General features: G+C 52.0%; 6 protein-coding genes across 6 annotated transcripts; 5 read left to right on the forward strand and 1 right to left on the reverse strand.

Moving 5' to 3' along the window:
* Positions 1-2,378: 2,378 nt before the first annotated feature.
* On the reverse strand, positions 2,379-4,671 carry D7B24_009024 (uncharacterized protein; the record flags this gene model as incomplete). The annotated part of the gene is made up of 8 exons (XM_028643102.1): positions 2,379-2,820; positions 2,877-3,092; positions 3,146-3,442; positions 3,505-3,625; positions 3,688-3,879; positions 3,947-4,043; positions 4,230-4,448; positions 4,519-4,671. 8 exons carry the CDS (start codon positions 4,669-4,671, stop codon positions 2,379-2,381), a joined length of 1,737 nt encoding a protein of 578 aa, XP_028493237.1.
* Positions 4,672-5,862: 1,191 nt separating this feature from the next.
* On the forward strand, positions 5,863-6,252 carry D7B24_009025 (uncharacterized protein; the record flags this gene model as incomplete). The annotated part of the gene is made up of 1 exon (XM_028643103.1): positions 5,863-6,252. One exon carries the CDS (start codon positions 5,863-5,865, stop codon positions 6,250-6,252), a length of 390 nt encoding a protein of 129 aa, XP_028493238.1.
* Positions 6,253-10,311: 4,059 nt separating this feature from the next.
* Positions 10,312-11,124, forward strand: D7B24_009026 (uncharacterized protein; the record flags this gene model as incomplete). The annotated part of the gene is made up of 1 exon (XM_028643104.1): positions 10,312-11,124. One exon carries the CDS (start codon positions 10,312-10,314, stop codon positions 11,122-11,124), a length of 813 nt encoding a protein of 270 aa, XP_028493239.1.
* Positions 11,125-13,266: 2,142 nt separating this feature from the next.
* D7B24_009027 (uncharacterized protein) lies at positions 13,267-14,286 on the forward strand (the record flags this gene model as incomplete). Its single annotated transcript, XM_028643105.1, has 3 exons — positions 13,267-13,413; positions 13,514-13,636; positions 13,720-14,286. 3 exons carry the CDS (start codon positions 13,267-13,269, stop codon positions 14,284-14,286), a joined length of 837 nt encoding a protein of 278 aa, XP_028493240.1.
* A 1,314-nt stretch (positions 14,287-15,600) lies between these two features.
* Positions 15,601-18,503, forward strand: D7B24_009028 (uncharacterized protein; the record flags this gene model as incomplete). Its single annotated transcript, XM_028643106.1, has 3 exons — positions 15,601-15,658; positions 16,250-16,959; positions 18,387-18,503. The coding sequence occupies 3 exons, from the start codon at positions 15,601-15,603 to the stop codon at positions 18,501-18,503; spliced, it is 885 nt and encodes a 294-aa protein (XP_028493241.1).
* Positions 18,504-19,242: 739 nt separating this feature from the next.
* D7B24_009029 (uncharacterized protein) lies at positions 19,243-27,100 on the forward strand (the record flags this gene model as incomplete). The annotated part of the gene is made up of 13 exons (XM_028643107.1): positions 19,243-19,289; positions 19,369-19,399; positions 19,654-20,065; positions 20,134-20,339; positions 20,496-20,933; positions 21,017-21,270; positions 21,333-21,646; positions 22,464-23,464; positions 23,522-25,051; positions 25,110-26,045; positions 26,098-26,331; positions 26,387-26,616; positions 26,683-27,100. 13 exons carry the CDS (start codon positions 19,243-19,245, stop codon positions 27,098-27,100), a joined length of 6,051 nt encoding a protein of 2,016 aa, XP_028493242.1.
* Between the last annotated feature and the right edge of the window lie 794 nt (positions 27,101-27,894).

Consider the following 27,894-nt stretch of genomic DNA (forward strand, 5'->3'; position numbering starts at 1 on the left):
TAGCTGCTGTACCGATCCAATAGCGGGTGTCGGAACGACAGAGGATGGCTAGATCGATGTCGTGATAACGTTTGTGTTCACTGAAAATGCAACCCCACGCCTCTCCCAAGGGATGGAAGAGCAGGCGCCATTGTAATGTCTGATTCTGTCAGGGAGAGACGTTGCAGTTCACCTTGCTTAAGCTGTGCCTTATTGCTCGCTAGCCTACTCGCTGGCCAGTCTGGCCAGTCTGGGTGGTCGAGGGTGGCGAGGGTTGAGACAGCCCGGCGGGCAAGCAAGACAGACCAGGGTCGTCCCCGGAGCGAATGGTGTCATATCACACTGGTCTGCCAGAATTGCGTGTGGCCAGTGTGCTGGGATCACAACGACCAAATCAAGTAGCTTCAAACGTGCGTATTTGGCCGAGACTTCCAAGCGTGCTCACGCATTGCATCGACAATTGAGACGAGCATGTTGTTCGTCATGCAAAAGCAATGAGCACTGCCTAGCCACTGGGTGTCACCGATGCGGAGCTGAAGGCTAAGACTGTTGTATGCTGTCTTGAAGGCATGACAGGCAACCGGGGACAAGAAGTGGACTTGGCAGATGGGAGGAGACTTGCTCACCGCAGAAACCGAAGGAGGCAGGAACCATTCTCCCTGACGATCCTCATGAGATTTTGGCTGCCATCGGTCCTGCCGCCAGTCCCGCCAGCTGGCGTCCCCCACCACCATTCGCTGCACCATTCAGGTTGATGCTCATCACTCTCATTGGCCAGGTTCTGCCAGGTTTACTGATTGCACTCCCCTACACCGCTTTCCAACAGCCTTCAAATATCGACAAGCCAGGCGTCGACTTGGGTTAACGTTCCTTCTTTCCTCCTTAGCTCTCTTTGCCTTTTGGCTTAGGTACCTAGCTTCTCACTCTCTTCGGTCTCTTGGGAGTTATGCTGACATTAATTTTGCAGATCAAGTGTAGTATCTGTGAGGCTCACTTCCTCCTTGCTTTTGGCCATTTCTGGTGGGCTTGATCACTGATGCATCTGCAGGTTCTCATCAAGATTAATCTCTGATGGTTGTCCCAAGGGACATCACTAGATTTATCTCAATTTTTGCCTTTGCTCGGAGGTTGTCCTCTATGCTTGCATATGATCGCCTCCACTGTGTCCCTGGTATATCACTGCCTCCAGGGGACGCGAATGCTCTCTGCATTTTCATTGCTTTCTCTGGCTGGCCAGAACAGCGAAGAAGATGCCTTGCCTCCCCGGAAAACGGACAGGCTACGATGTGAGTTGAACGTGGCTTCAGTCAAGAGACTTGGTCGTCCAGTAAACGAGCCTTCCTGAAGGACACCGATCCAGCAGCATTTCAAAACATGTGGTTCCGATCCCGAGGGCACAAACGTGTCCAGAGGTCAAAAAGAAACGTACGTGGTTTGATATTGCCGTGAGACATGTGCTCTTGCAGCTTGCATCGTCGTATACCTACCTACCTAAGGAGAGATCATCTATGACGCCTTGCTGCACACTTGGCCTCTGTCTTTCCACTGCATAAAACTATGCTATCCGTGGCCTTTTCAAGAGACCATTGAATACATGTCTCTCAGTCGTGGTATCGACGGCACGGGGAGGATCTGTTTCACTTGGGCAGAGTTCGAGACTTGTCACTCGCGTTCTGGACCACATGCTCTTGATCCATCGTCGTAGGTTTCTCGCTTCCGAGTTCCTTCAGCTTGCAGTGCGGCTGAAAGCAAGATGTTTCTTTTAGCGTTTGCCACGAGAAGTGACACAATGGTTTTCAACCACATCGCGAGCTTGACTTAGTATAAGGTACCTTAACTATCTACCTACCTACCTAGGTAGGTACCTAGGCAATGAAAAATGTCGACGAATCCGCAGAACTCCACAAGCGGGCAAGAGCAGTCGTATTCACGGCGGCACCTTCCTTAAGATATCAATGTCAAAAGAATTCGAGCCATGGTGATGCCTACCTGTTGACGACGCAAAGTCTCAAGTAAGGAGGTAGGTACGTATTATCATCAGTGTCATGTGATCAGTGTCATGTGCAAAAACAGGTCCGGAGGGCGGCTACCTGGTGAAAAAACCCTGCATCTTAGCTGGGGACGAGTGTATCTACCCTCACTTTTGGCGTTGGTCTAAAACCAGATACCTTTCGCATGAGTAAGCCCTAACAAGCTGCAGATTCGTCATGAAGTCAACCATCTATCACATTCGAGGTTTGGATATCTGAAATAGGCATTGTTCAACAATAAGCCACTGACAACGTGGGGCCAGGTATATCTGTAGTGTTTGTACTGGTACAGTGACCTCGGGTCAGCCCCCGCTCGCTGGCAATTCAGACGTCATCAACTAAGCAGGCATCACCACTGCTGCGTGGCCATTACGCTCCACCTCCCAGAGCTGGCGCGCACTCATTGAGCAGCGTTGTAAAGCCAGGCTCCTTGATGTAATCTTCGGCTCTCGTCCTCGTAATGTCGATCATCGCGACATCGTCGAGCTCGCCCACATTACTCTCCTCAACCTTGGCCAGAAACCTCCAGCTCCCAACGCCATCCTCTTCGACCCAGTCGGGCAGTCCATCGCCGACATTGAAGCGCCAATACTTTCTGGCCATGCTGCGAGGTGCGAAAGCGTTGATCAGAGAGCGGAACAAAATATTCGCCATCTCGCTGTTGGTAGCGATACTCGCGAGGCCATTCGTAAAGTCAATCGGATGATTGACAGTCGACAAGGTCTGGCTGAGGGGAGTCCCAGTGCCAATACTGAGGAAACAGCCGGTAGTACGGACTGGGCCGAAGACCTGAAGTACTTCATTCCAAAGCCTATCAACGTCAAGTCAGCTCTTCAGCCACCAAGTCATGGATCGGTGAGTACATACCAGCCAATGGGGTTATTAGCTTGAAGGCCTCCATCAACGAATGTCTGGCCGTTGACTTCTAGACGCTTGAAGAACATCGGGGCTGCCGATGTAGCGCGTGCTGCCTCCCAGAGCTTAATATCCGGCAGCTCAGGCATTTGCAGAGGATTCGTATACGACCGAAGCAAGACGGGTGCGTGGTTGTTCGAGCCGTGCGAGGCAACGGCTGTGACGAAGCTGGCGAGGGTCAGCACTACAAACAGCGCCTGCAGGACAAGAACTATACTTACACCTTGCAAGATGGGTTGGTATTGTTCTCGTCACGAAGAGGGACGGAGTCAGGGTCCTGGTTGAGCTTTTCCCTGATGAGATCCTTGATGACTTTCTCGAGGACACTGTGGTCCCATTTCTCTCCATTGACCCCAACTTTGACAACCGTTCCAAGGCTGGGCCAGAAGTGGCCGACAAGACCGGCAAATGACTTGACTTCCTGTACTTGCGGAAATACTTGTCCCATGAACTTGACATAGCTTGCGATGCAATCATCGACACTCATCTCGAGCCGACCCAGCATGATTGCGATGAAGCTAGTTGGCGCATGATCAGTGGGCCATATCAACGTGCCAATATGTGATTCACGTTGACTTACCCTCCAGTGCTGGTGCCGCCGATCATGTCGAACACCTCGCAAGGCTTTCGTCCTGGGCATGACTGGTCCATAACTCTCTTCAAGATCATCAAAGACGCCAAGCCGCGCACGCCACCACCATCTACTCATGGTCAGAATAATCCTCATCAGTCTCAACCAGGTTCGGTTGCCTGCGCGACCTACCCAGTGACAATACACGCAAGGGTCGATCGTTTGCACTGGCCGTGCTGAGCATATCAGCTTTGAAGAGGCTATCTGGTACGGACGGAAGCTGTTCAAGAGTAGGGAACATGACTTTGTTGATGTCATTGAGAGCCTCTTGCGTGCCAAGGACCTTGGCTGCAATAGAACCGAAGTTGAGAGACTCGCGTTCAACTTCAGGCTTACATGTTAACATGGTCATTGTTGCAGTAGGAATCTCACGCTGCTATGGTCAACTTACTCGGGGCGCCCAGTTCCACGACCAGGTAACCACGCTTTGCCGTCAATTTCCAGCCTTGGAAACGAGAGCAAAGCCGAACAGCAATCACGTTGTTTTTCTGCAATTTATGTCAGCACCCCAACGCAGTTGGGCTTGAACAATAGCATACATACTTCGACGAGACGAAACAAGTCGTGGTCCTCAGAGAACACGTTGCCTTGGAGCTGTTCCATGTCAATCCTGACTTTCTGCAGTTGCCTCAAGGCTTTCTTCTGAGATTTTTGCGGTTGACGCAAGAACTCACCCAAGTGAAATCTTCACAGCTTAGAACGTTCTTGTGACTGGACCACGAGAGCTGAATATCATCTTTAACTCGGGGTGTGACGGCGTCTGCATTCTCCATAATAGCAATCTCGAACCATGTCCAGATTCCAGCGGCCTTGTCATCACAGAAGCCCTGATCGCGAGACTCTGTGAAGAGTTGAATGCTGTGTAAACGCTGAATGGTCTTGGTATCTAAGGACTGTATGTTTGATACAATATCGCGGTTAATATTCTACCACGAATTTGTGATGCAAAACAGGGAGACTGACGGGAGTCCTAAACCAGCTGGTGTATTCGATGCCAGGGCCGGATGAGTCCACATGCTTCTTCTTGCCACTGCGTACGGCGTACTTGCCGTCCGGGGCATCGCCCGGAGCCGACGGATACACCGACAGGGCCTCAAGAGCGTCAGGGGCCTGCATAGTGAAGAGAGGTGTGGTTTATACAAATAGCCTTGGAACACGACGATGCTTGAAACGAGGGTTAGATGAAGACTCGTCTACGACTTATATACCCAATTCGTCTAGGGCAGTGACAGTCCAGACACAAAGCAAACGGTTCGTATGAAGAGGCGTACACCAGAGACACAAAAGCCTCCAGACGAGGGGTATGCATTCATGAGTATTTGAGAATATGTCACTTCTGACCGTCAACCTTCATTCGAACGAATAAACGGCCTCCAGAAGTTGATAGGTTGTGATACGCACCGTCAATTGGAGAACTTGACTGTGGCGAGCTGAGGTCACATTCCGAAAATGATATGTCAACGGACAGTACCTCATGGCGAACTAGCAATTGTACTAACGATTTCCTATTTCAATCCCGCCTTGGCTGGTGGCGGGCTGAGCTAGAAGACAAGCCTGGGGCATGGTGCTCAAGGCTGGGGTCGCAGCAAAGGCCTGTTTTGGCAACGGGCAGTGGGGTTTTCAGCGCATCAGATGCACCTGCTGTGGCTTGCCTTCGCGAATGCCCCTTGCGTCTCGCTTCAGCTTCCTGTAGTTATCCATCCTCACCGCACCGAGCGTGCGCCGCGTCCATTCTAGCCATTCCACAAGCTCAGCTGGGAGCAGGTCTGGACCGATCCAGGCGCACGGAGCATTGTCATGACGCGAGGGACGGGCCGCGCATGTAGTTGACAGCGCTAGGCCTCAGCGCATATTCAATTCGGGACGGACAGAATAGGGGCCAAATAAACAAGCACAATACGGAACGTAGATGTACATAGTCGTTGAGGCATGTAACTCATCTTCCACATCACTTTTTTTCTCAGCTTGCAACTCTGCTTGAGCTATCGCATTTGACTAGCTCTTGTTCGCCTTGTCGAGATCCTCCCACACTCCCTCGGGCTTGTTGCTCATCCACAGTCAGGCCTGATCTCTGATCTCCCCAGTTTCTTCACACACCGCACCCTATGGCTTTAGAGTAGTGTTCTCAACGTCGTCGGTGCTATCCCCGTCGTAGTCGGCCACGCGACGGCGGACATTCAATACCTTGTCGGGGACAAAGAAGGCGCCCAAAAGTTGTGGGCAGCCAGCACCGGAAATCTTGTCTCAACTGTCAGTGCTGTCGGTGGCTTTATCGTTGGAGGGCCCGCTGGCGCCTGCGCGGGCGGAATGGCGGGATTTACGCTTGGCGGTCAGATCGAGAATCAACTCAACTACCAAGGTCTTGATCTCAGTGCCGACAAGCTCGTGACCGATGCGCTCATGGGCGGAACTTTTGGAATGGTAGGCGGAGGTGGTGTCGGACATGCCGTCAAGGGCGCCGGAACTATGCTCGCGAAAGAGTTTGGCTTGTTGGCTTTGGAAACTGAGGCCGGCTCAGCGACCAAAACCGCCGTGACGGCCACCACAGGCCAAGCTGTCCGGTTTGATATCTACTACAACCCATTGGCGACGCTTGCTTACACTTTTCCTCCCAGAGCCGTCAGCGACCAAGGTGGCAGCCCGAAGATGTTTCCCAAGCCTGATGATGTAGGGCGACACGACGTGCTACCTGTGTAAATCTGTATCATCACTCGCAATGATTACACAGCCGAGAAAAAGGCTGAAAACTTCATGACGGTAGTTGAATTGGGAAGTAGTTACTATCGATTATCTTTGAAATTTGTCGCATCAACACCTATCGAGCCCAGACTAGGTTTACGCCATACAACGCCTATTGAGACAAATGTCATTTCATCCGTGGTAAAGAGGTTCTTCTAATTCAACCGCCCTCCTATCTGCATCTAGCGCAACCACAGTGCAAAAGAACACTGTGTCAGGTAGGAGGAAAGAATATGCATTCGTATATTCACAGTTTTGTCGGTCTGGAGATGTGAAAAGAGTTGGAGATAGTGTGGTACCTGTCATCATATTGCCTCACCGAATAACATGCGACATGACATCTGGTAGAATTCCCGTGCAAATGTCAGAGTGAAATTCTTTTTCCTCTGCCTTGACTCCTCAAGTTTAATGATCTTCTGGTGTTTCTCTGACTCTTGTCTAGGTGCTCGTTCTGCTACGTCATCCAGCCGTCTTGATCATCACTCGCTGCTTTTTTGCCACTAGTTCAAATGCTGTGGATTCTATTTCCGTCTCAGCCGCAACAAGGATGCGAATCCTTCAAGACATGCTGCGGTCGACAATCCTCACTGCATTGTACAATGAGTGGCAAGTGCCAAGTCACTTCCTACTTACTTGATTCAAAAGGTGTTTGGCTCCTGGATTCCGGATCCCACCCCATCTCGTCCACACAACCACCACCGAGCCTCCCTGCCTCCCCGATGAAGGCACAATGGCCAACGAGAATACGGAAATCAAGGCATTTATATCAGCAACCACTAAGCATTGGGGCAGAAAGATCTTTGTTCACCTCCAGCGGTTAGGGATTCTGTCGCTGGCCTCACTGTTCGTTGGAGGCTCTGTCCTCATTGACGTCGGACGGCGCACGACTGACGAAGGTGTACACGGTGACGCATTCAAAATTCTGCGGCCTGGCTCTCATTTAGGCGTCCAGGTATGGCTAGCCATCCTCGGCGTCGGCTTCGGACTGCTAGCGTATGGATTCCATGAAGCATATAACCACTTTTTCGATTGGACGTGCACACGGATGGCTCAAAGCGCTGAAGGCCTCAACTATGGTCGATACCTGAACTCCTTACCCCGGGCTCCAGTTTCCTACGGCTTCAGAGGCTTCCCTTGGCTCATCACATTCCGCAACATCGTCATCATTTCTGGAACAGCGGCATCCGTGGGGTACAAGTTCGCAATTCGCGAGGTGCCCGATTCATCGTTCAATAAGGCTTTGTCACAAGAGCAAGTGATCTTGCAAACTCCACCACTTCAAATAACTACAAACGGCACAGTCGCTCCTTGGCTTGCAGATACACACAATAGCGAGACATCAAGGTCTTTCCTGCATGGTTTCCGGAATGATGACCCTGAGCATCGTCGGGATCCCCCCAGTATCGTTGTCATGATGGCGACATCGAATTGCAACTGGAACATTCAACCAGAAGATCAAGGGAACCTGTACGAGCGCGAGTTTGTCCTTATTGCGAATCAGAGTACGCACCAGGACCAGGAACCGCCCCCTGCTATGCCACGCGAGGCACCCGACGGCTGGCGACGCATGCGAACCGTCAATTCAGACTGGCCGGCCGGATCGGGAGATCAGTTGGGTAATTTAAACAGGTCACAAGCAATCGTTGACTATCGTATTGAATCATCTCGAGCGATTGAGATGCGGTGGGCGCCAGCGGAGTTGGGGGACAATCCAACCTCATCCTCAACCGAGTCAATACCTGCAGCAAGACATCTTATTTATGAGGTCAGGTATGCCGTGCGCAAAGTTCAACGAACCATCCTAGGAGGAGACTGCGCGACCATGCAGAATTTACTCAATTTTGTGAATCCATACTCCACAACAGCTGAGGATCTTCTCACGAGTATAGTCTCCGTTGAAGACGAGGCTCCACAAGTCAAAAAGCAACAACTATCGTTCTCCGAGCACCACGGTCCGTGGATCGACGCTCTATTGCAGCTGTCCGAGACCACCAGTGCAGACGCCGCGAGTACCTTCTTGAGATTGGCCTTGACCTACATCGCATCGGAGGCAGTGGAACAGAACTATCGTGTCGGACATGTTCCTTTTGGAGAGACTCCGTTCGGTCCTGAGCCCGGATCAAACAGAGACAGAGACAGGGTTTACATGCATATCTGGCGCAAAAATGGAAGTGTCGGCTGTCACCACATTGCCGCAAAGGCATTCATCGCGCTTGGATGCCTTGCCATCCTCGTTGGACTGACTCGGATTGGTGCAGGGCCACCACAGCTTACGTCCTGGATCGGACAACATCTTTACATGCACCAGGCCAACGGAACTTCACTTTTGCAAGAATCCCCGCATGATGAAGAATTAGAGCGGCTATCTACTGGATATGAGGTCGCTGGGCGAACGGCGGGTACATTACGGCTCTGATGCGGGGCGCTGTTTGGCCGTCATGAGGGCCGAAGACCATGACTAGAACGCACAGAAAGAAACATTCCCGTCTCTTCGGACCAAACTTTTCAGGAATTGTATTATTGCTAGCGATACGCCGGACCTGGCGAGTTCCATGAACTTCTGTTGATGTTACGCGCCATTACGTGACAATGACGCATCTTCCACCTGTCCTCGCAATGAGGCAAGTATCATGGCTGCCGAAAGATCACTGCCGCGGCTAACGCTTAACTCCATAGCCCAGCCCACGGGGTTATCGGTCTTTTTCTTGAGGCCGGTAGCATTTCTTGGCACTCTGCCATACCGAGATGAAAACTACACGTCTCATGACAACAGTATTATGGCCTAGCTTGTGAAATGTGGCATGTGTTGACATTCGGCACTTGCAGCGTGGGGTACTGGTGGGGCCTTGGTCTACTAGCACTCGTCTTGTCCTACCTTATAACATTCTGTAGCACACGATTGGGATTTTCACCAGGAGGGCCGGTTGCAAATGATCAAATAAGGGCAACGCTGTGGGTTGTTTACAATCAATTACCAACACGAGGGAACTTGTGTGTCTTGGCTACAAAGTCCGTGGAGCCCGTCGGCGGTATAGTGATAAGCGTACGCCACGAGCCATGGTTGTAGATCACTAGGACTCTCTGCATCTTTATTAAAACCCAAATCACGAAGAGCTACTTCCTAATCTGGCTGCATTAACCGGCGAAACCGCTTACTCAGCGCCAAAGAAGCATATGAAAGTTCCGTAGACTCTATGCCATATCACCGGCTCTGTGGGCCTTTCAGTCCATGGAGTTACCATTTATATCTCAAGTAGAAGACTAAGTCGCCAGATCGGAAAGGTACATCCTTCCACCTCGACACAGGAGACAGCCAACTACATTCTGAGACCTTATTTTCGATAACTCAAGATGCGTTTTTCCATCCTATCATCGGTGATATATATGGCCAATTATTTGGCGTTAACCTGTGTAGCCTTGCCCGACTCTGTCATCGAAACAGATGTTGCTGTTATCGGCGGTGGCGGGTCAGGAGCCTACGCGGCTCTGAGCTTGAAGAAGGATTGAGGGGAGGAAAGTACTCGTGATCGAGAAACGCGCACTTTTGGTAGGATTGGATCCCGAACTATCATTATATGCACTCGCTGACTAGTCCAGGGCGGACATACCAACCTGTGGACAGACCCAGTCACGAATAAGCACCATAGCTACGGCGTGGAGGTTTTTGGCAACTCCAGCATAGCTCCCTGCCGAATGCTTTCACTCATGGATGTGCCTGTCACGACGCCTTCTTTTGCCTCTCGTGACCTGCGCTTTGCTGATTTCAGAGACGGCAAAGCGGTCGACTACACGCGAGCTCCTCCTGAGGAGTGGTTGCCGGCACTTCAGAGACTGGAGCAACAGTGGGTAAAATATGATCATATGTTCTTGCCCACCATGAAGAATTTCCCGGCACCGGAGGATATTCCCAAGGATTTGTTCATGAAGTGGACGGCCTTTGCTCGGAAATACAACGTTGAGGCGGCCACTGAAATCATCCGCACCAACGTTGCGCAAGACCCCACCGACTGAACCGCCATGGATATGTACCGCGCATTTGACACGACGATCCTTCGGGTCTTCGCCGGGACAGGCGACCCACTGCAGACTATCGATAACAACAACCTGGCAGTGTTCGAGAGGGCAATGGAACTGTTGGGCGACGACGTCATGTACGAAAGCGAGGTCATCTCTTCTAAGCGAATCAAGAATGGCGTTCGACTGGTGGTCCGATCCAGCAACGGCCGTACGGTTCTCGTCAAGGCTCGACGACTGCTGGTTGCTATTCAGCCAGATGCGGCCAAGCCTGGATCGCTGGACCTAGATGCGAACGAGCGCAAATTACTGGCCAGATCCACGGCTAATAGGTTTTTCGTTGGCCTCATTTCGCACCCTTCCTTGCCATTTAATACTACATTTTACAACACCATCCCGGAGGCTTCACCGAGAAACCGCTTGCTGTATCCAGCAAACCCATCTTTTGCGGAATTTCGATATGTCGGTGATTCGTCTTCCGGCGGCCTCTATCGAATTGTCCTGAGTGGCCCTCCTGGATACCCATTTGATAACGCCAAAAAGCTCATACGGACCAGTCTCCAGAATCTCATGGATACCGGGTTGGTTCCTACTGGAGATGCAAATGATATCGATTTCAAGACCTTTGATGACCACGGCTCCTTGTACCGCAGCTACGCCGTCAAGGATTTAGAGGACGACATCGTTCGCAACCTCAATGCCCTGCAGGGCGTTCGATCAACCTGGCGTGTGGGGGGTGCCATCGGTACAACTAATCTTTGCATGTTGTGGGCTCAGGTTGATGTCGTGTTGGTGGATCTCACCAAGGGCCTTTAGCTTTCGTTGCCTGAGGGAAACGGGACTCGAACCCACTCGAGGCTTGAAATCGTGACAAGACTTAAGCACAGTCATAGGCTCGGATAGAGCTATCTCGTCCAAAGATTAGATTATCTCGTCTTCCGCTACACTACACTCCACCTCTATATCCCCCGCCGCGTCTACCACGCATCTGCATGCAAGAAGTCAACCAACGTGGTTCAAAGCATTCAATATTTGCTCCCCGATCGATTAATATGTAGATTTCAATGCGCTTGCGCTCATACTGTTGAGCAGCTTGTGTCCGCCGTACCCCCTACAACGGTGTCGCCCTAGATTGGTGGTCAGAAGGCCTAAGCCGACATTGTGACCTCGTCGGCTGCCGTGCCGATGGGAGATGTCTCCAATCCTCTATGTGATGGTGCCACTCTAGGAATAGCTATAGGAAACTAAATCGCGGTATCGCACGCCTGTTGCTGTGTCAGAGATAACGTAAACAATTGCTGTGGTCCGAGAGGTGTTGCTGGGGTGAAGAAGGACGTCTCAATAGCCGCCAAGTAGTGATGATCGATCTCAGGCAACGCCTGATGTCAGACAATAGCTGTCTAGAGAGAATTCATGGTGCCACGAGGGCTTGCCAGTTCGACAAGAAGATGACCGGGCCATGCTGTTAAGGAGTCTTATGCAACGAGTGAAGGAATTGACTATCAATCTCTTAAGGGTCTATAGGAAGATAGAATAATCGATGCCCTCCTCTTAAACTTAGTTCGTGAGCCTTCCTTATAACTATTCCCTCGCTACGCTCGGTCCTCTCTGCTTGATTCCTACAGTTAAATACCAGGCGATCCCCTGTTGGTTTCATACCTCTCTCGGGTCCTGATACATGCATTCGGCGGAACGGTGTGCTAGATGAAGAGAGGGGATGCTAGTGATTGAGTTGCTTGACGGGATGTCAAAGAGGATATGCCAGTCGGGACCTCTGTCATAGTTGCGACGATGAGCCTAGCCTGGTTGATGTCGTGGAGGTGGTTGGCCTAGTCGTCACACAGCGGGCAGCAACCAGGGACCACTATGTACCGCTCGTGGGGCCCGTGGACGCACGACCGCTTCTTGCTGCCATCGGTCGACGTTCTGAAGAAATGAGCACCGGGTCGATGCACGAGGTGTAAATTTAATAGTTTTTCGTGAAGTCGCACATTGTGGTGTGGACAGCGCCGAAGGAAAGAGGACGTCGGTGACGTAGGCAGGGACTTGTAAGCGAGCATACAGATGCCGTCGGATTGTGCGCCGAGCGCTGCCTACTCACTACCGAGTACGCTGGAGAAGTGCCGTCAATGGGGAGACAGTGCGTTCATTCAATGCGGGAGGCGAAAGGAGGACGCTAGAAAGATGCAGAGATGTGATTGCTGGCGTATGTCCGGAGAAACCGAGTCAGCATGTCTTGAACTCGAAGACTGCGTGTAAGCGATAAATTGCCCGAGTTGTTGAGACCATGAGCGTATAAGAGGCCTAGTCACAACTGTCAGTGAGGGAGCACGAGTGGTATATGAGCTGGCACAGGACTGGGGAAGATGACGTGGACTCGGGATCAACTTACATATATGAATGGAGGGGGTAGTTTACATCGGCCGTAACGTTTGTTATAACAACACTAAAAGAAAACCGGGTCTGCTGTGTATTATAATATTCCCCGCTGGAGCGATCATGTCTAACGCGCGGGGAAGACCATGATCGTGGCCGAGACCACCGATTACGGACAGTCTCGGAGGCGATCGGCTCGCAACCCGACCACAAGCTCCAAAGTGCAAGACATTCTACGAGCAGACGAAAACGGCTTCATAGCGGCCAGAAACCCTTCCAAGAACACGAAGCGGACAACAGCAGCCGGAATAAAGGTTGGATTGGACGCGAGCAAAAATACCAGCACGTATGGAGACGCGTTATTGGAGACGTTGCAGCGGTTGAGGGCGCAGGTGGCAGAGTTGAACGGGAGAGCGAGGAACAACAAGCGACAATTCGGGAGTGGAACACCGACATCAGGGAAGCCAACAGCAGAGCCAAGCGATGCTTTGTGAACTACAGCGACTGCTCCTCGAAAACCAAAAGCAGCACCTAGAGGCCCAGGGTAAAACCACTTAGTCCGACGCCATAGGCACCCTCTTCATGCCAAACATCGGCGACACCGACCAGCGATCCTCCAGATGGATTCGCAGCCTCCGACAGGGCTTCGAAGTTTTCGAAGGCGAAGACGGCAGCAAGCTCGCTGCCATCAACGCGCTGCTTGACTCTTGCAACGATGCTTCTGACAATGTCCAGAGGAACGCGAATTACCTTGTGCCGCTCCGCGTGCTTCCAAACCCTGAACTCAGTAACACTGCAACCGGATCTATTCACATGAGGAATTGCACAGCAGCCAAGAAAAGTCAGAATCTTCTACAAAGAGGGAGCTGACTGGACATACATCGCCGCGAACCATACGTTTACAACCGACGAGCTCAATACTGGGCTTGAGCTTGGCACCGACTCTCGAGATGTACGTAGGCCAAGCCAGGACGGCAAAGCCACAATCCACCTGGTTGTTTCGGACGACAACGACCAGGCCACTGACTGGTCGAGCTACTTGTTGCCCCTGTCCTGATGCATCACCACGCGCAAGCTGTGACCAAGGCCTTCACCGTCGTCGCCACGCATAACAACTCTCAGGTCCAGTTCGTCTCCGAATGCGTGGGAAATATCGCGGACGCGGGTATTGAAGAGCCTGTGTACTTTTTCAGCGAGCGTATCGATCGCAACATTGAAATCCTCAAGCTCGAGACAGGCACCGCCGATGCCGAGATTTGCCGCGTCCCTTCCCTCTTCTACTACATTGATCATGCACCTTTCGCCCGTGGCAACTCAAGCGCGCCAAGCCAAGGCAACAATATCACTACCAGGGCCTTCAGCCCGGGAGGTGGCCCCTCTTCCATGGCCGTGTCTATCCTCGAGGCTGCGACGCCCCCGTCTCACAAGAGCCTCGCGTGTCGTCAGACATCCTTGGGCCCCCGCGTGGTAGCACTGCACCCGGGAACGATCAATGATGTAGTGGTTGCGGACTCTATGGTCCTGGCGCCGATTCCTTGGGGCTCAGACATCAACGGCAAGGATACCCTGGCCGATGCCGTCTCTGCCGTCTATGTATTCTAAGGCTGGTTCCAACATCACTTATCAGAATGATTGGTTCTCCCACCATCTCTTGAGCGGTGATGGAGATCGGTGGTAGTCCCTGACATGAAAGGCCTATTCTAAAATTCATCCACCCATATCAACATGCATTACAAGTGGTCCCGCGGGCTGCGAAGGATGAATCATCATGAAGATCTGACACCATTGGAACAAGGGATGGCAGAGTTGGGTGGAAGCGCGATTCAGTCTAACATTCGTCCCGCTCGCACGCGCCTAATAATGAATCGCTCGGTGTCGCCCGCCGAATCACCTCACTAAGCTCGAATAGGCAGTCTGGGGCGACGCAATGGTCTTCGTATCCGGCGGCCGTGCTAGTTCTTCGGTCAACCCACATCCCGGACAAGTCAACCATAATTAGCCTGAGCATCTCCTGTCTACACTGGAGTAATAGAATCCCTCTGGCAGACAGCTAATCAACTACAAATATATCTATCACACTTTTGTTGGCCGGATACCTCTTGAATTAATGCTCAAGGTTTAGGTGGCGACCAGCTAGGCTTGCTAGGCGGGGGCCGGCCCGGCCGCCACGCCAGAGTCACAGCTCTCGGGTGGGGCCGGAAAGTCCGGATACCGAAAGCCCGGACAACACCGAAGGCCCGGACGGTAAGTTTAGTCCATGAGAGAATAATGTTGTTCCCAATCATGTCTCAGTCATGGCGGACTAATCGAGTTCTCCGGCAGTGCGCTGAGGGGAAACCTACATGCTTCAATTGCACGCGAAAAAGTGTCGGATGTAGCTTGTCGGTCATCACTGTTCCCAGAGCGAGAGGCGGTCGCTTCCTGCGGGATCCGAAGGTACCACCGCATGTCTCGCCCGTCCGCAGACACCCCGCCAACCCTCTGTGTGGCCATTGCCTCGCCTGTCGATTACCGACACGTGGGGCCGGGATCTTGAGCTTATGCATCATTACAGCACTATCACGGCCGATACTTTGGTTTTCCGGCCCAACATTCAACACGTCTGGCGTGTTTTTGTTCCTGGCATAGCCTACGCCAACCCCTCCATGATTGCCTCAAAGTGGCCCAGCGATGTGCACCCAGCGACGGAACACCCGGCGACTATGCAAGACAAATCGGCTCGACACCTAACGCGCTGGGCATCTTCGTATTTATCAGGGGAACCCGAGCCGTCGTGCAGCCATATCAATCGCAACTAAGCGAAAGCTCTCTCTCCCCGCTGGCCGTGGCCAGCTGGCAACAGCGCACGAGTCCCTGCACACTTTAGTAGATCCGTCTCTTGTGAACATTCTCACATGTATGCTGATGACAGCGAAAATGGCTCTCCCGAGATCAATCCCGATGGCGACTCTGTTCCTGCGGGCGTCAGTCAAACGTAATTGGCCCGTCCTATTACCATCTCGCACGGGTTGCCGAACCCGCGGAAAGACCCTCGCATTGCAAGGACAGATCAGGGCTGTGACGGACCCCGAAGAGCGAGCCACCAGCTCCACACGATGAGGCTCGTCACGTAAGCATCTAAACTAGACAATAAATATGACCGCGAACAAAGACTTAAATTGCCTTCCGGGCCCATCAAGGTCATCTTCATTCCCTCGTCATAATGCTGGACACCAATAACTAACATTCGTTACCCTTCTGCAACGACGTATACGCGACGCCCCGATCCTTCTCCAGACCCGCCTTCTAAAGCACTATCTTTGAAGCGCTCTCGACTGATCAACACATCAACTATCCCAGCTATGATCGCTGTTCGCGGGGAGGTGCTCCCTTATCAGGGTAACTACTATTTATGGAAGTACATGCCATCGCTAGTGGCTGCTATAATATTTCTTGTTCTTTTCCTCCTTTTCTCCCTCGCCCATACATGGAGGTTGATTGATCATGGTTCTGCTTGCCATTTGCCATTGGAGGCTACCGTAAGTTATCGGCTCTGCATTGACATCGATTGCAAAATACTGACCAGCCGAAGTTGAAGTCATCGGGTGCGCAGGCCGTATCATCTCCCGAAACGCTACCGACGAGCTCTTGCCCTACATCATACAATCCATCTTCCTCTTGATTCCCCCTTCACTTTTCGCCGCGAGCATTTACATGGTACTCGGCCGCATTATCCGTGGCTTGGGACCCCTTACAGAGGCGTATTCCATCATTCGCGTCAAGTGGCTAACTACACTCTTCGTCGTCGGAGATGTTTTTGCGTTCTTGGTTCAGGGTGGTGGCGCGGGTCTCATGGCTTCTGTTGATACCAGAGACATGGGGAACAAGATTGTCATCGCTGGTTTGTTCGTACAGATTGCCTTTTTTGGGCTTTTTGTGGCGGCATCGATCATCTTCGACATGCGCTACAGGCGTAGCCTCACGGGTGGTTTCAGCATGTTGAATAGCAGCATTACCCAGCTCCAGTCCACGCCTCCTTTCGACTGGCAGGCCCTAATAATGATGCTCTACGCTACGTCGGGTCTCATCCTCTTTAGGTGCATTTTCCGCATTATCGAGTACATCATGGGTCCAAACGCATACCTTCTTGTTAACGAGTGGCCACTTTACGTGTTTGACCTGACGCTCATGGTCATCACGATGGGGATTTTCTTGGTCTGGTACCCCTCCATGATCAAGTCCTTTTCTGACAACTCGGAGCCTCGAGATATTGAGATGGTAACTGAGAACACTAAAGTACGTAGGTAGATCAAGAAGAGGGCTCGCCTAACGTTTGAAGGTTTTACGTGAATGCATAGGTACGAATTTACATGGAGACATTCAATGTTGTATGTCCGGGATTAATTATAATAGACGCGCTTGATTACGCAACAAACATGATAGGGCTAAGATTTGAGGCGTGAACAAAACCGAAAAGTACGAGGGCGGCCGTGACATGCGGATCCGATTTCCGCCTGCTCTGGATTGACGACCAACCAAGATAAGCCAGCTGCGATTCCTCTGCCAGCAAGCACTCAACGTAGACGAGCTCACGCTTCCTAAGTCAGAATACTATGGCCTTGGGTCGAAATCTCTGCTTATCTTGCCATTTAGACGAGCCACTGTACCTCCAGGTGATGTAGGCACTATTACAGGGCAAGTCGCGGGCAGAGGATCATAAGCACATGTGAGAGCTTATAACTCGCGTTGAATGAAGGTACATATACTTGAAGATCCTGCGTCAAAGAGCCTTTCACCCAGGCTCTTCTGCTTAACCTGGCTCAACGAATGCTCACAGGGTGATTATAGATCTTCCACTAGTCGATTCTGGCCCCGCCAGAGGTGCCGGCGAAAGGGTATAGAAGACCAATAGCTTCCGCAAAGATCAAAGAGCTGCCTACAGCATCTGCCCGCCACGGAGAAACCATTTGGTCAAAAACCCTTTGAGATTGGCCGGCTGCTAACGCTTCGAGCATTCCTGGCGCTGACAGACGACGTGTCAATATGTGATCAGGGAGGCACGCATTCGAGTATCTGAGGTTGCTCCGGTAGGTTGTGAGACTGCTGGAGGAAGCCAAGGTGCGCCACCCTAATGTTTCTCGATGGACCGACCCCTGACGGGCAGCATACGTATGCCGGATTCGTCTAGCTCGTAGTATGCCTCTTCACGCTGATCATGCTCAATTGGTCTAGATGGGTGATGATGGAGATGACGCAGAATCAGGTAGTCCACGTCGACAGTGGTGGGCAGTTTCCGCAGTTTCGGGCGTCTGAAACCCAACGCGATTGATTTCGGTCAGTGCGTTGGCGGTCAGTTTGTCATGACTGGTAGGTATATGAGAAGCAAAGTTTGTCAGTCCCGTTTGTTCAACAGGGATATGTTGGCCTCCCCGTGTCACTCCCAGTCGCTAAATCATAAGGGGCCTCAGCGTCCCGCTGTTGGTTGCAATATGAAAAGTGGCATGTCTCCTCGATGCAATGACAAGTCTGTTTTTCTTAGTTGGCGAGGAATTTATGCGGCCGATGACACCCCCAGTGGTAGCTCTCTGTGACTATCAATCTCACTCCACGATTAGTTGAATTTGCATCATGGAACACATGATAATTATTCTGGGTATTCGCTGGTTGTTCTAATGTCACAAGGAAGTCTTTTTTAAGGAGGAGGATACACATTTGCACTACAGAACTCTGGTTTTTGGCAGAGCGCGCGACACCACGCGACGCTGCGCGATGCCGAGCGCCTGATCCTCTGGATTGGGAAGGCATACCAAGATATCAACCTTTCGGATCTCAAGAGTTGAGATTGTTTTGCATGACTGGATGGTCCTTCTTATGTTCACGAATGGGCCTTGGGGAGATGGATTGCCCTAATGAGCACGCACAAGGACTTACGAGGCATCATCATGGATAATCGTCTGTCCAACATGTCGCTTGATTGAGAGTCTGGCTTTGATCAGTGTAAATTAGGTATGGTTAGGTGCATGAAGTCTGATGCCGTTGGGGAATTCACCTAGCTCACGTGGCTATCTAGATGAAGATATATGCGTTGCGGTCGTTCCATATACAGCCGTCTTCACAGACAAGTCCTCTAGGTATGGAGAGGAAACAAGTGCATCCAATTTATGCCGGCATTTCGGTGACACGGCCAGTCGCACCCCGCAGATCCCGGACCCCGAAACTCGGGCGAAAAGCCCGCGTCAGGCCACAGGCACAACCCTGGGCCATTCCAAGCAACATAAGCTCGCGAAAGCCGATCGCTTGCCTGAATCCCTCTCATAATGCCTTGTACTCAGGATACGGCAAAGCCCTGAGCTCATCAAACAAATTATGCACCTTACGGGCACTCCGACATTCCGATGACCATGACTTCCCCGACGGCGACCCATAACATGGAACGGCCAGGCGAGAGCTCAAGTGACGAGGATCCTGGCAGTGAAGAGATGACATGGTTTCGAAGTACCGAAATGGACCAACCCAAGCTTATCCCACACAGACTAGCCGTGAGAGCTCCCTGCCCGCTTGCACCAAAGGGCAACCAAGATGCTAATATTGACCAACCTTAGTGCGCCTCGTGCCGTCATCGGAAGGTAAATTTTGAGCCCATCGTCATTTTACCTGCCATTCAGTGATGCGAGGTGCTGTCCATACCCGTCTGAATACTAACAGGAACAGGTGCGGTGCGACCGACGGGATCCTTGTTCTCACTGTTTGCGAACGGGCAAGAAATGCTTGTTTCCCGCAGGGTATAAACCGAGGAAGAAGCGCCAAAGCTTGCCGGGCTCTGTTAGAGAGTACGTCTGGATGCGAATCTCGCCATGTTCTCAGTCTTTCTCTTGATTTCAGTTAAACTGGCTTACTTCTGGCCCCAGGGACGATAAACTCGCAGAGATATCCAGAAAGCTGGACTCGATTTGCACCCTGGTTGAAGGTTTTGGCAGAACGACCTTACAGGATGTCGCTTCACCGTATTCCCAGCCCTCGACTATCGCGGTCTCAGCACCGAAGGCGACCATGATCCGATCGCCGGACGCCCTTAGTAACGGTGGCAAACGGAACCAACCTTCAGAGTCAGAGTTGGAGGGCGAGTCATCGCTTTTCACGCAAGCTGGGCACGCGACCAAGTTTCTTCAGGATGCCGTTCAGAGCGAGCATGCCATGCACGCAGCCTCGCCCGAGGCTTTGCAGGCTCTTGACACGCTTCGTGAGGCGAGCGAAACGCGAGGCATGGTCGTGCCTGGGGACTCGGTCGGTAACATGTACCCACATGCAACGCCGTCGTTGCGCGGTTCGGGGGTCGGCGACAATGGACCGAGGCCCATGCCCCCGATAGAGATGGCCGTGGCATGTTTGCGGAAGCTGAAAAGTGCGTTGACCTACACCACCCAGTGCTGTCGCGTTTCCGAGATCGATATGACGCTGATCTCTTCTAAGCCAACCCTCGCGTCAAGTTTTTCTGGGCTCTAGAGTTCCAGTCCACGGGCGAATTCATCGAACACCTTCTCACGGTATATTCGACCGATCAAGCTACCGTTGCCGACCACATCATTGTCAATGCGGGCCTTTACTGGCTTCTCGTCGAATGCAGTAATATAGTAGATAGCCAGGCGCTGACCACCGAGTACACGAGGCAGTCGAAAGTGTGTCAAAGTAATCTTGAGACAACACTCTCTAGTCTGCCATTCGACATTCCGTCGACATTGGACATGGTTTTAGCCCTGAGCATGGCGGTATGTACAGCAATCGTCTAAGTGGACTCCCCTGTGCATAGATATCACAACTGACGTTGAATACAGGCTTCGTACATGCTCGAGCGGTGCAAGCCATCAGTAGCCTGGGGGTTCATCGTCGCTGCCTCACACAAGAGCCAGCTGCTCGGCTTCCACAGATTGGCCACTCCGGGCCGCGCGCGAGCAGCACCCAAGAAACGCAGCACGCGGATCTTCTGGGTCATCTACATTACAGAGAAGATGCTTTCTCTCAGGCTGGGGCGTCCATCAACCATACGGGACATCGATATTAGTGTGCAGCTGACAGCTGACGTGCTCGACTCGGACGGCGCCGTGCTTCCCATTCCGGCGAGATGGGTTCACATCGCGCAGCTGCACGGGAAAGTGTACGAAGAGATCTACAGCCTAAGCGCGCTGGGACAGGCCGAAGGTGTCAGAATCATTCGGGCCAAGTCGCTGGCAGATGAGCTTTTTAGGGTTTATCATGCCCCATCCCCGTCTGAGGTGAGTTATACCCAGGTTTGCTCTCGACATCGCTTCTCTACCTGCCTCATTCCCGACTCTTGGCTGACGAGCTGGTCGTGCAGACTTGCCTCGAGGTTGCGAGGCGCCAGGCTCTTGGGGAGTCGCTGCATGAGCTATTCACGCGGGCGTTCCACGTCTCATACCTGTCACTGTTGACGCTCATCTACCGCGGCATCCCAACGGACGGTGCAGCAGGGAATGTCGCATTCTGCGATGAGTGCATTGTGACGGCTCGACAGGCGATGGAGGAGCACGGTCGTTGTATTCGGCTGTTGAGGGAGCAGACAGACAATGTGCATGCGTTCTACATCTCCTGGTATGTGTCTCGTTTCTGCCGAAGAGATTCGCTGGGAGCCTCAAAACTTACGTATGGAACAGGATACTTCTCATGTCTCCCTTCGTCCCGTTTACCGTACTCTTCTGCCACGTGATCCAGACGTCCGATCCAACCGACCTCGAGCACCTAAAGTCCGTGGTCGAGGTCTTGCAATCGATGCCCGCCAGCTACGTGGAGACGTACAGCAAGCAGCACCGGCTGTTCAAGCACTTCTATGACGTTGCATGTCGGTACGTCGAGGTCAAGGCGAGCGCGCGGGAGACCCACCCGGATGGCAGTTTCGAGAGACTTGTTCGCGAGTCGGATCTCAAATTGCCAATCCAGCCGTCTGGCATTGACGCGGCGGAGACTGGGGGTGATTTTTTAACAATCCCTGGTGCTTCGAGTACTTTCGCCGGGACAGAGCAAATGGATTTTGGGGGTGCACAACTGGGGGATTGGTATGCTCAGAATCAAGACATGTTAAGGATGATGGAGGGTGATTTTCATGGATACATAGACCAGAGAGACGCTTAGGATACTCGTGGTTTTATTGTCCGAACCATTCGAGCATCTTCGTCAACTTTGTTCCTCCTCCAGTATTTCTGGAAGTCTTTTTACATCTGGAGAAGGTTTCCAAATTTCTTGTAGGAGCACCAACTTCGTCGCCAAAAGACGACATTGACTTCGTACGCAAATCTCCACTGTACCACTCTTGAAGGATCCCTCTTATCCACCGTGGCGTGCCAGCCGCAATCGCTCGCACTTTCGGGGCCCGAATTTCCGGGAGAGCGAGATGCCGAAGCCCCGGCAGCCTGATGTCCGGGCGGCCGACTGTGCAATTCCACTGATCATCCCGACTCGCAGTCACGAAACGTGTTTGATTGCTTTGGGCTGTAATCAGCGCCTGTTTTTCTTCTGTGATCTCTCTTAAGTAACATCTCTCCTCTTCGTGTGATTTAGTTCTCCCCTATAAACTCCCCCCTAACCGTGTCGATTCCTCGCGGCACCTGTTCCTCAGGACTCTCATTCATCTGGCAACAATACGGCAATACTATCATTCATTCATTCAACTACATAATAGACAGCTGCGACTTTTACGATGAGCCCGCCGGAAGCAGGGGTCCGAAACGGTGCCGTTCCAACGAATCAAAACCAACAGGGAGCGACTCCCACGGATACGCAATCTGAAGGAACGGGCGTCGAAGACATATACCCCCAGCCCAATGAAGTCGCCGACGATGGCTTAAGCCAGGAAGAGTGCATGGAAGAAGAGATCACTCAGCTTGCTCGCCGATTTACCTCCCATTCTCAACACCAGCCGTCGCTCTTCCCGCTTCCAACTAATGGCCCCCTGAACCCTGAAAGCCCCGACTTCAACCCCAGAAAATGGGCCAAGGCCTTTTTCGCCCTACGCAGGGGTTGTGGTGACGGCGTGCCCCCTCGAACCACTGGCATAGCCTTTCGGGACCTTAGCGTCTACGGCTTCGGAACGGCGACGGACTATCAAAAGACGGTTGGCAACCTCGCACTTGAGGGCGTCACAGTTTTCAAGAAACTTCTGCTGCAGCAGAAGCAGCAGCGAATCGATATTTTACATAACCTCGAAGGCGTCGTACACAACGGTGAGATGCTTGCTGTGCTTGGCCCCCCTGGTTCAGGCTGCTCGACGCTTCTGCGCACCATCGCCGGAGACACCCATGGGTTCCACGTCAGCGACGATACCACCATCAACTATCAGGGTATACGAGCGGAGCAAATGAAGACTGCGTTCCGAGGCGAAGCGATCTATACTGCCGAGGTTGATGCCCATTTTCCCCACATGACCGTGGGAGATACCCTTTACTTCGCAGCACTCGCTCGTTGTCCCAAGACAATTCCAGACGGCGTCTCTCGCAGCGAGTATGCAGAGCATCTGCGTGAGGTTACTATGGCCATGTTCGGAATTTCTCACACCAAAAACACACGTGTCGGAGATGATTTCATCCGAGGTGTCAGCGGTGGTGAGAGAAAGCGAGTTACGATATCGGAGGCCGCCCTCAGCCACTCGCCGTTGCAGTGCTGGGACAATAGTACGCGTGGTCTCGATAGTGCTAACGCTCTCGAGTTCTGCAAAACACTTCGGACGCAAGCTGATATTCTCGGCTCAACGGCTTGCGTCGCAATTTACCAAGCATCCCAGGACGCGTACGAGGTGAAGGCTTTCTGCTAGGAAGATAGTAGAGATTACGATATTAACTAAAGGCTATAGGTTTTCGATAAAGTTATTGTTCTATACGAAGGTCGGCAGATCTTCTTTGGCCGAACGGAAGAGGCGAAAGCCTATTTCGAAGGGCTTGGGTTTATCTGTCCAGAACGTCAGACGACAGCCGATTTCCTCACATCAATGACCAGCCATCAGGAACGCGTTTTACGACCTGGCTGCAATACCCCGCGCAGCCCCGACGAGTTCGCCGACGCATGGAGACAGAGTGAGCACCGACTTCGGCTCGTGAACGAGATCGATAACTACCTTGACCAGCATCCTTTCAACGGCAAGCATTACAATAGCTTCCTGGCCTCGCGCCGGAGTGATCAGGCAACTTCCCAGCGCGAGAGCTCTCCCTTCACTCTATCGTATTGGCAACAAGTGAAGCTCACTTTATGGCGTAGCTGGGTTCTGCTTAAGAGCGATCCGAGTATGACTTTGACCATGCTCGTCACCAACATCTTCATGGCCCTTGTCATGTCCTCCATCTTCTACAACATGCCGAACGACTCCAGCAGCATTTCAAGGCGTGGTACTCTCATGTTTTTCATCGTCCTGACTAATGCCTTTGGCGGTATGTTGGAAATTATGACTCTCTATGCTAAAAGGCCTATTGTCGAAAAGCATAACCGATACGCCCTATACCATCCGAGTGCCGAAGCCTTAGCGGCTATGATTGTCGATTTACCCTACAAGACGGTTAATTCGATTTTGACTAACCTCGCGATCTATTTCATGTGTAATTTACGACGTGAGGTCGGGCCGTTCTTTTTCTTCTTCCTGGTCATCTACATCGTAACACTTACCATGTCGATGATGTTCAGGCTTATGGGTTCCCTCACGAAAACTATTGCGCAAGCTCTAGCACCGGCCTCTGTCATCCTACTCGTCATCTGTCTGTACACCGGGTTCGCCATCAGAATCCAATACATGCAGGTCTGGCTAGGCTGGCTACGCTGGATTAACCCTGTCCAGTATGGATTTGAGAGCCTGCTTGTGAACGAGTTCGTCGGACGCGCATTTCGCTGCGTCGCGTTTGTGCCAGCCGGCCCCGACTATGGATCCGTCGAGCCCAGCCAGCGCGTCTGCACCGTCGCCGGCTCGACCCCTGGCTCGGACTCCATTGAGGGTGCCGCGTATATCAATGCTTCGTATGGATATCAGAGCGCCAACAGGTGGCGCAACGTCGGTATCATGATCGTCTTTGGCATCGCCTTCATGGTTGGACACCTGGTAGCCGCGGAGTACGTGGCTTCGGAACGATCTAAGGGGGAGGTCTTGGTCTTCAGGCGCAAAGCGATAAGCTCGCGGGGAAGAAAAGCTCAGGACGTCGAGAGTGGGTCGAGCAATCGTCCAAGCGACAAGAATCCCAACGCTGGCTATTCCTCTGGGGACGCCGCAAACATGGAAAGGGCTACATCAATATTCCACTGGAAGGACATCTGTTACGACATTAAGATTAAGGACGAGCCGCGCAGGATTCTGGATAACGTTGATGGCTGGGTCAAACCCGGAACTTTGACGGCACTCATGGTACGTCGAACTGATTTTCACGCCCCTTAATCTACGTCGCACTTACATGTCACAAAAGGGAGTTTCTGGTGCGGGTAAAACAACGCTTCTAGATGTCTTGGCGAGCCGAGTGACCATGGGCGTCATCTCAGGAAGCATGCTGGTGGACGGAAACCCTCGGGATGCTTCGTTCCAGCGTCAAACGGGATACGTCCAGCAGCAAGACTTACACCTACATACTTCGACCGTTCGAGAGGCTCTATCCTTCAGCGCCATGCTACGGCAGTCTTCGAAATACTCACGCCAGGAAAAGCTGGATTACGTCGACACTGTCATCGGTCTCCTGGATATGCAGCAGTATGCCGACGCCGTGATCGGTGTCCCTGGCGAGGGCCTTAACGTCGAACAACGCAAGAGACTCACTATTGGGGTCGAATTAGCTGCAAGACCTCAGCTTCTTCTTTTCCTCGACGAACCTACCTCAGGCCTCGATAGCCAGACCTCGTGGTCAGTCTGCAACCTAATGGAGAAGCTTACCAACAGCGGCCAGGCTATCCTCTGCACGATTCATCAGCCCTCGGCTATCCTATTCCAGCGTTTTGATAGGCTTCTTCTCCTCGCCCGGGGGGGTCGCACAGTTTACTTTGGTCCTATCGGGAAGAACTCCCAGACTCTGAACGATTACTTCGTCCGCAACGGTGGTCCTGCCTGCACACCGGAGGCCAACCCTGCAGAGCACATGTTACATGTGATTGGTGCAGCTCCGGGAACACACAGCGAGATCGATTGGCCGGATGTTTGGCGACGCAGCCCAGAGTACCGAGGCGTACAGGATGAGCTCGAGAGATTGGAAGCCGGCCGTCGCCCTATCGAAGAAAATCAGGACTTATCTAAGTTTTCGGAGTTCGCTGTGCCCTTGAGTCTGCAATATAGGGAAGTTTGCTGGCGCGTCTTCCAGCAGTATTGGCGCAGCCCATCATACCTAATGTCCAAAGCCTTCCTATCCTGTGGAGCTGTAAGCCATCTACTATCACTCCTTGTTGAACTATATTTACTAACTTGACCAGGCGCTATTCATTGGCTTATCTTTTCTAAACATTAAAAACACTCAGGACGGCCTTCAAAACCAAATCTTTGGAGTGTTCATCTTCCTCACAGTTTTCAGTCAGCTCGTCGACCAAATCCTACCTATTTTCGTTTCTCAGCGAACCATGTACGAGGCTCGCGAGCGCCCATCCAAGACGTACTCTTGGGTGGCCTTCCTTGGCGCGAACATGCTCGTTGAAGCATTTTGGAACTCAGTGAGCACATGATGTGATTCCTTTACACCTTTGGCCTGCTAACAGAACGAACTAGCTTCTTTCAGTATTGAGCTACATACTATGGTACTTCCCAATGGGCCTTTACCAGAACGCCCGACAAACTGGCGCGGAACATTCCCGTGGTGTGACGGTGTTCCTTTTCGTTTGGGTATTTTTCCTCTTCTCAAGCACCTTTGCCCACCTCATTATTGCCGGCCTAGACAGCTTTGAGGTGGCTGGAGGCGTCGTCGGTCTCATCACCGTTCTGATGTTCTCTTTCTGCGGGTAAGCCTCTATTTGCTAGATCTTGCCTAAGTCACCACAAGGCTCGTTTCGCTAACTTCGTCTCAGTATCTTGGCCGGCCCCAAAGTCCTGCCTGGTTTCTGGATCTTTATGTACCGTGTCAACCCATTCACATACTTCGTCGAAGGCTTCCTGGGCACGGCGCTTGCAAATGCAGCGGCCATCTGCTCTGACAACGAGTACGTCTCTTTCAACGTCCCGAAAGGAAGCACCTGCGGCGAGTACATGCAGTCATACCTTGAGATAGCCGGAGGCTTCGTCGAGGACCCTGATAGTACTGGCCGGTGCCGATTCTGTGCCATTGCCGACACGAATACGTTCCTTTCTGGCATCAATGTGGACTTTGCAAACAGGTGGCGCAATTTTGGCTTCATGTGGGTGTTCATCGTCTTCAACGTGGTTGTCGCAACGGCACTATATTGGCTGGCTCGTGTGCCCAAAAAGTCCAAGGTAAAGAGTGAGTAACAAGTGTTTATAGAGGTTGTGGTAATCAGATTCGGGGTTGAGTGCCAGCCCGACGCTCTCGATAGATTTGCCCGCGTTTTGTCGGCTCTCTGTTTTGTTTAAAGTTGGTGTTTTCTTCGCGATTCCTTTGTATCCGCGTATTCATAATGGTATGTTTGCTTTGAAGAGCAGTAATATTTAGAGAAACAAATTGCAAACACGTTTTCATCAACAAGATCGCTTGGTTGTTTTGCTAAATTCGCTCGCTTCCTGGTTTCCTCATCGATGGCTGAGATCATAACGCTATTCGCACGACACAAGTTGAACGAGGACCCAGCGAAGCAATTGTGCGAGAGATAAAGAGAGACGAAATCGATTTTGGTCCCCCACGAGCATCGCCCAGGCCATAGACCAAGTAACGCAGCCTCATCAGAACGAGTTGCACAGGCTTGCTTGTGAGTTTGATAGCAGCAAGCAGCAATTTGCAACTCTACACCAAGCCACTGAAAAAAGCTTCGTCTAGTTGCGTTCATGTAGTGGAGGCTGTAACGTCCCTTTTCTTAGTATCCCCTACCTTCTGCCTTCCCGCTCATCTCTGTATTTCCCTCGTTCGCAAGTGTTCCTGTGGGCTTGAAATGTGTTGCAGGCACTCTTGAAGGCGATTCTCCAAGTCTTTAGAGTCCTTTTTCCGGCGACTGAAGTGACGCTTGCTGTTTGAGATACGGGGGTGAAGGGGATGGTGACGTGTTGGGCATAGGTCCAGGATTACGTAATATTTAGTCGGCCGGTGGCCTTGATAGAGCTTGTCGAAGTTA

This window comes from Verticillium nonalfalfae (genome assembly GCF_003724135.2).
Source record: "Verticillium nonalfalfae strain VnAa140/NRRL 66861 chromosome Unknown scaffold_86, whole genome shotgun sequence".
NCBI lineage: Eukaryota > Fungi > Ascomycota > Sordariomycetes > Glomerellales > Plectosphaerellaceae > Verticillium > Verticillium nonalfalfae.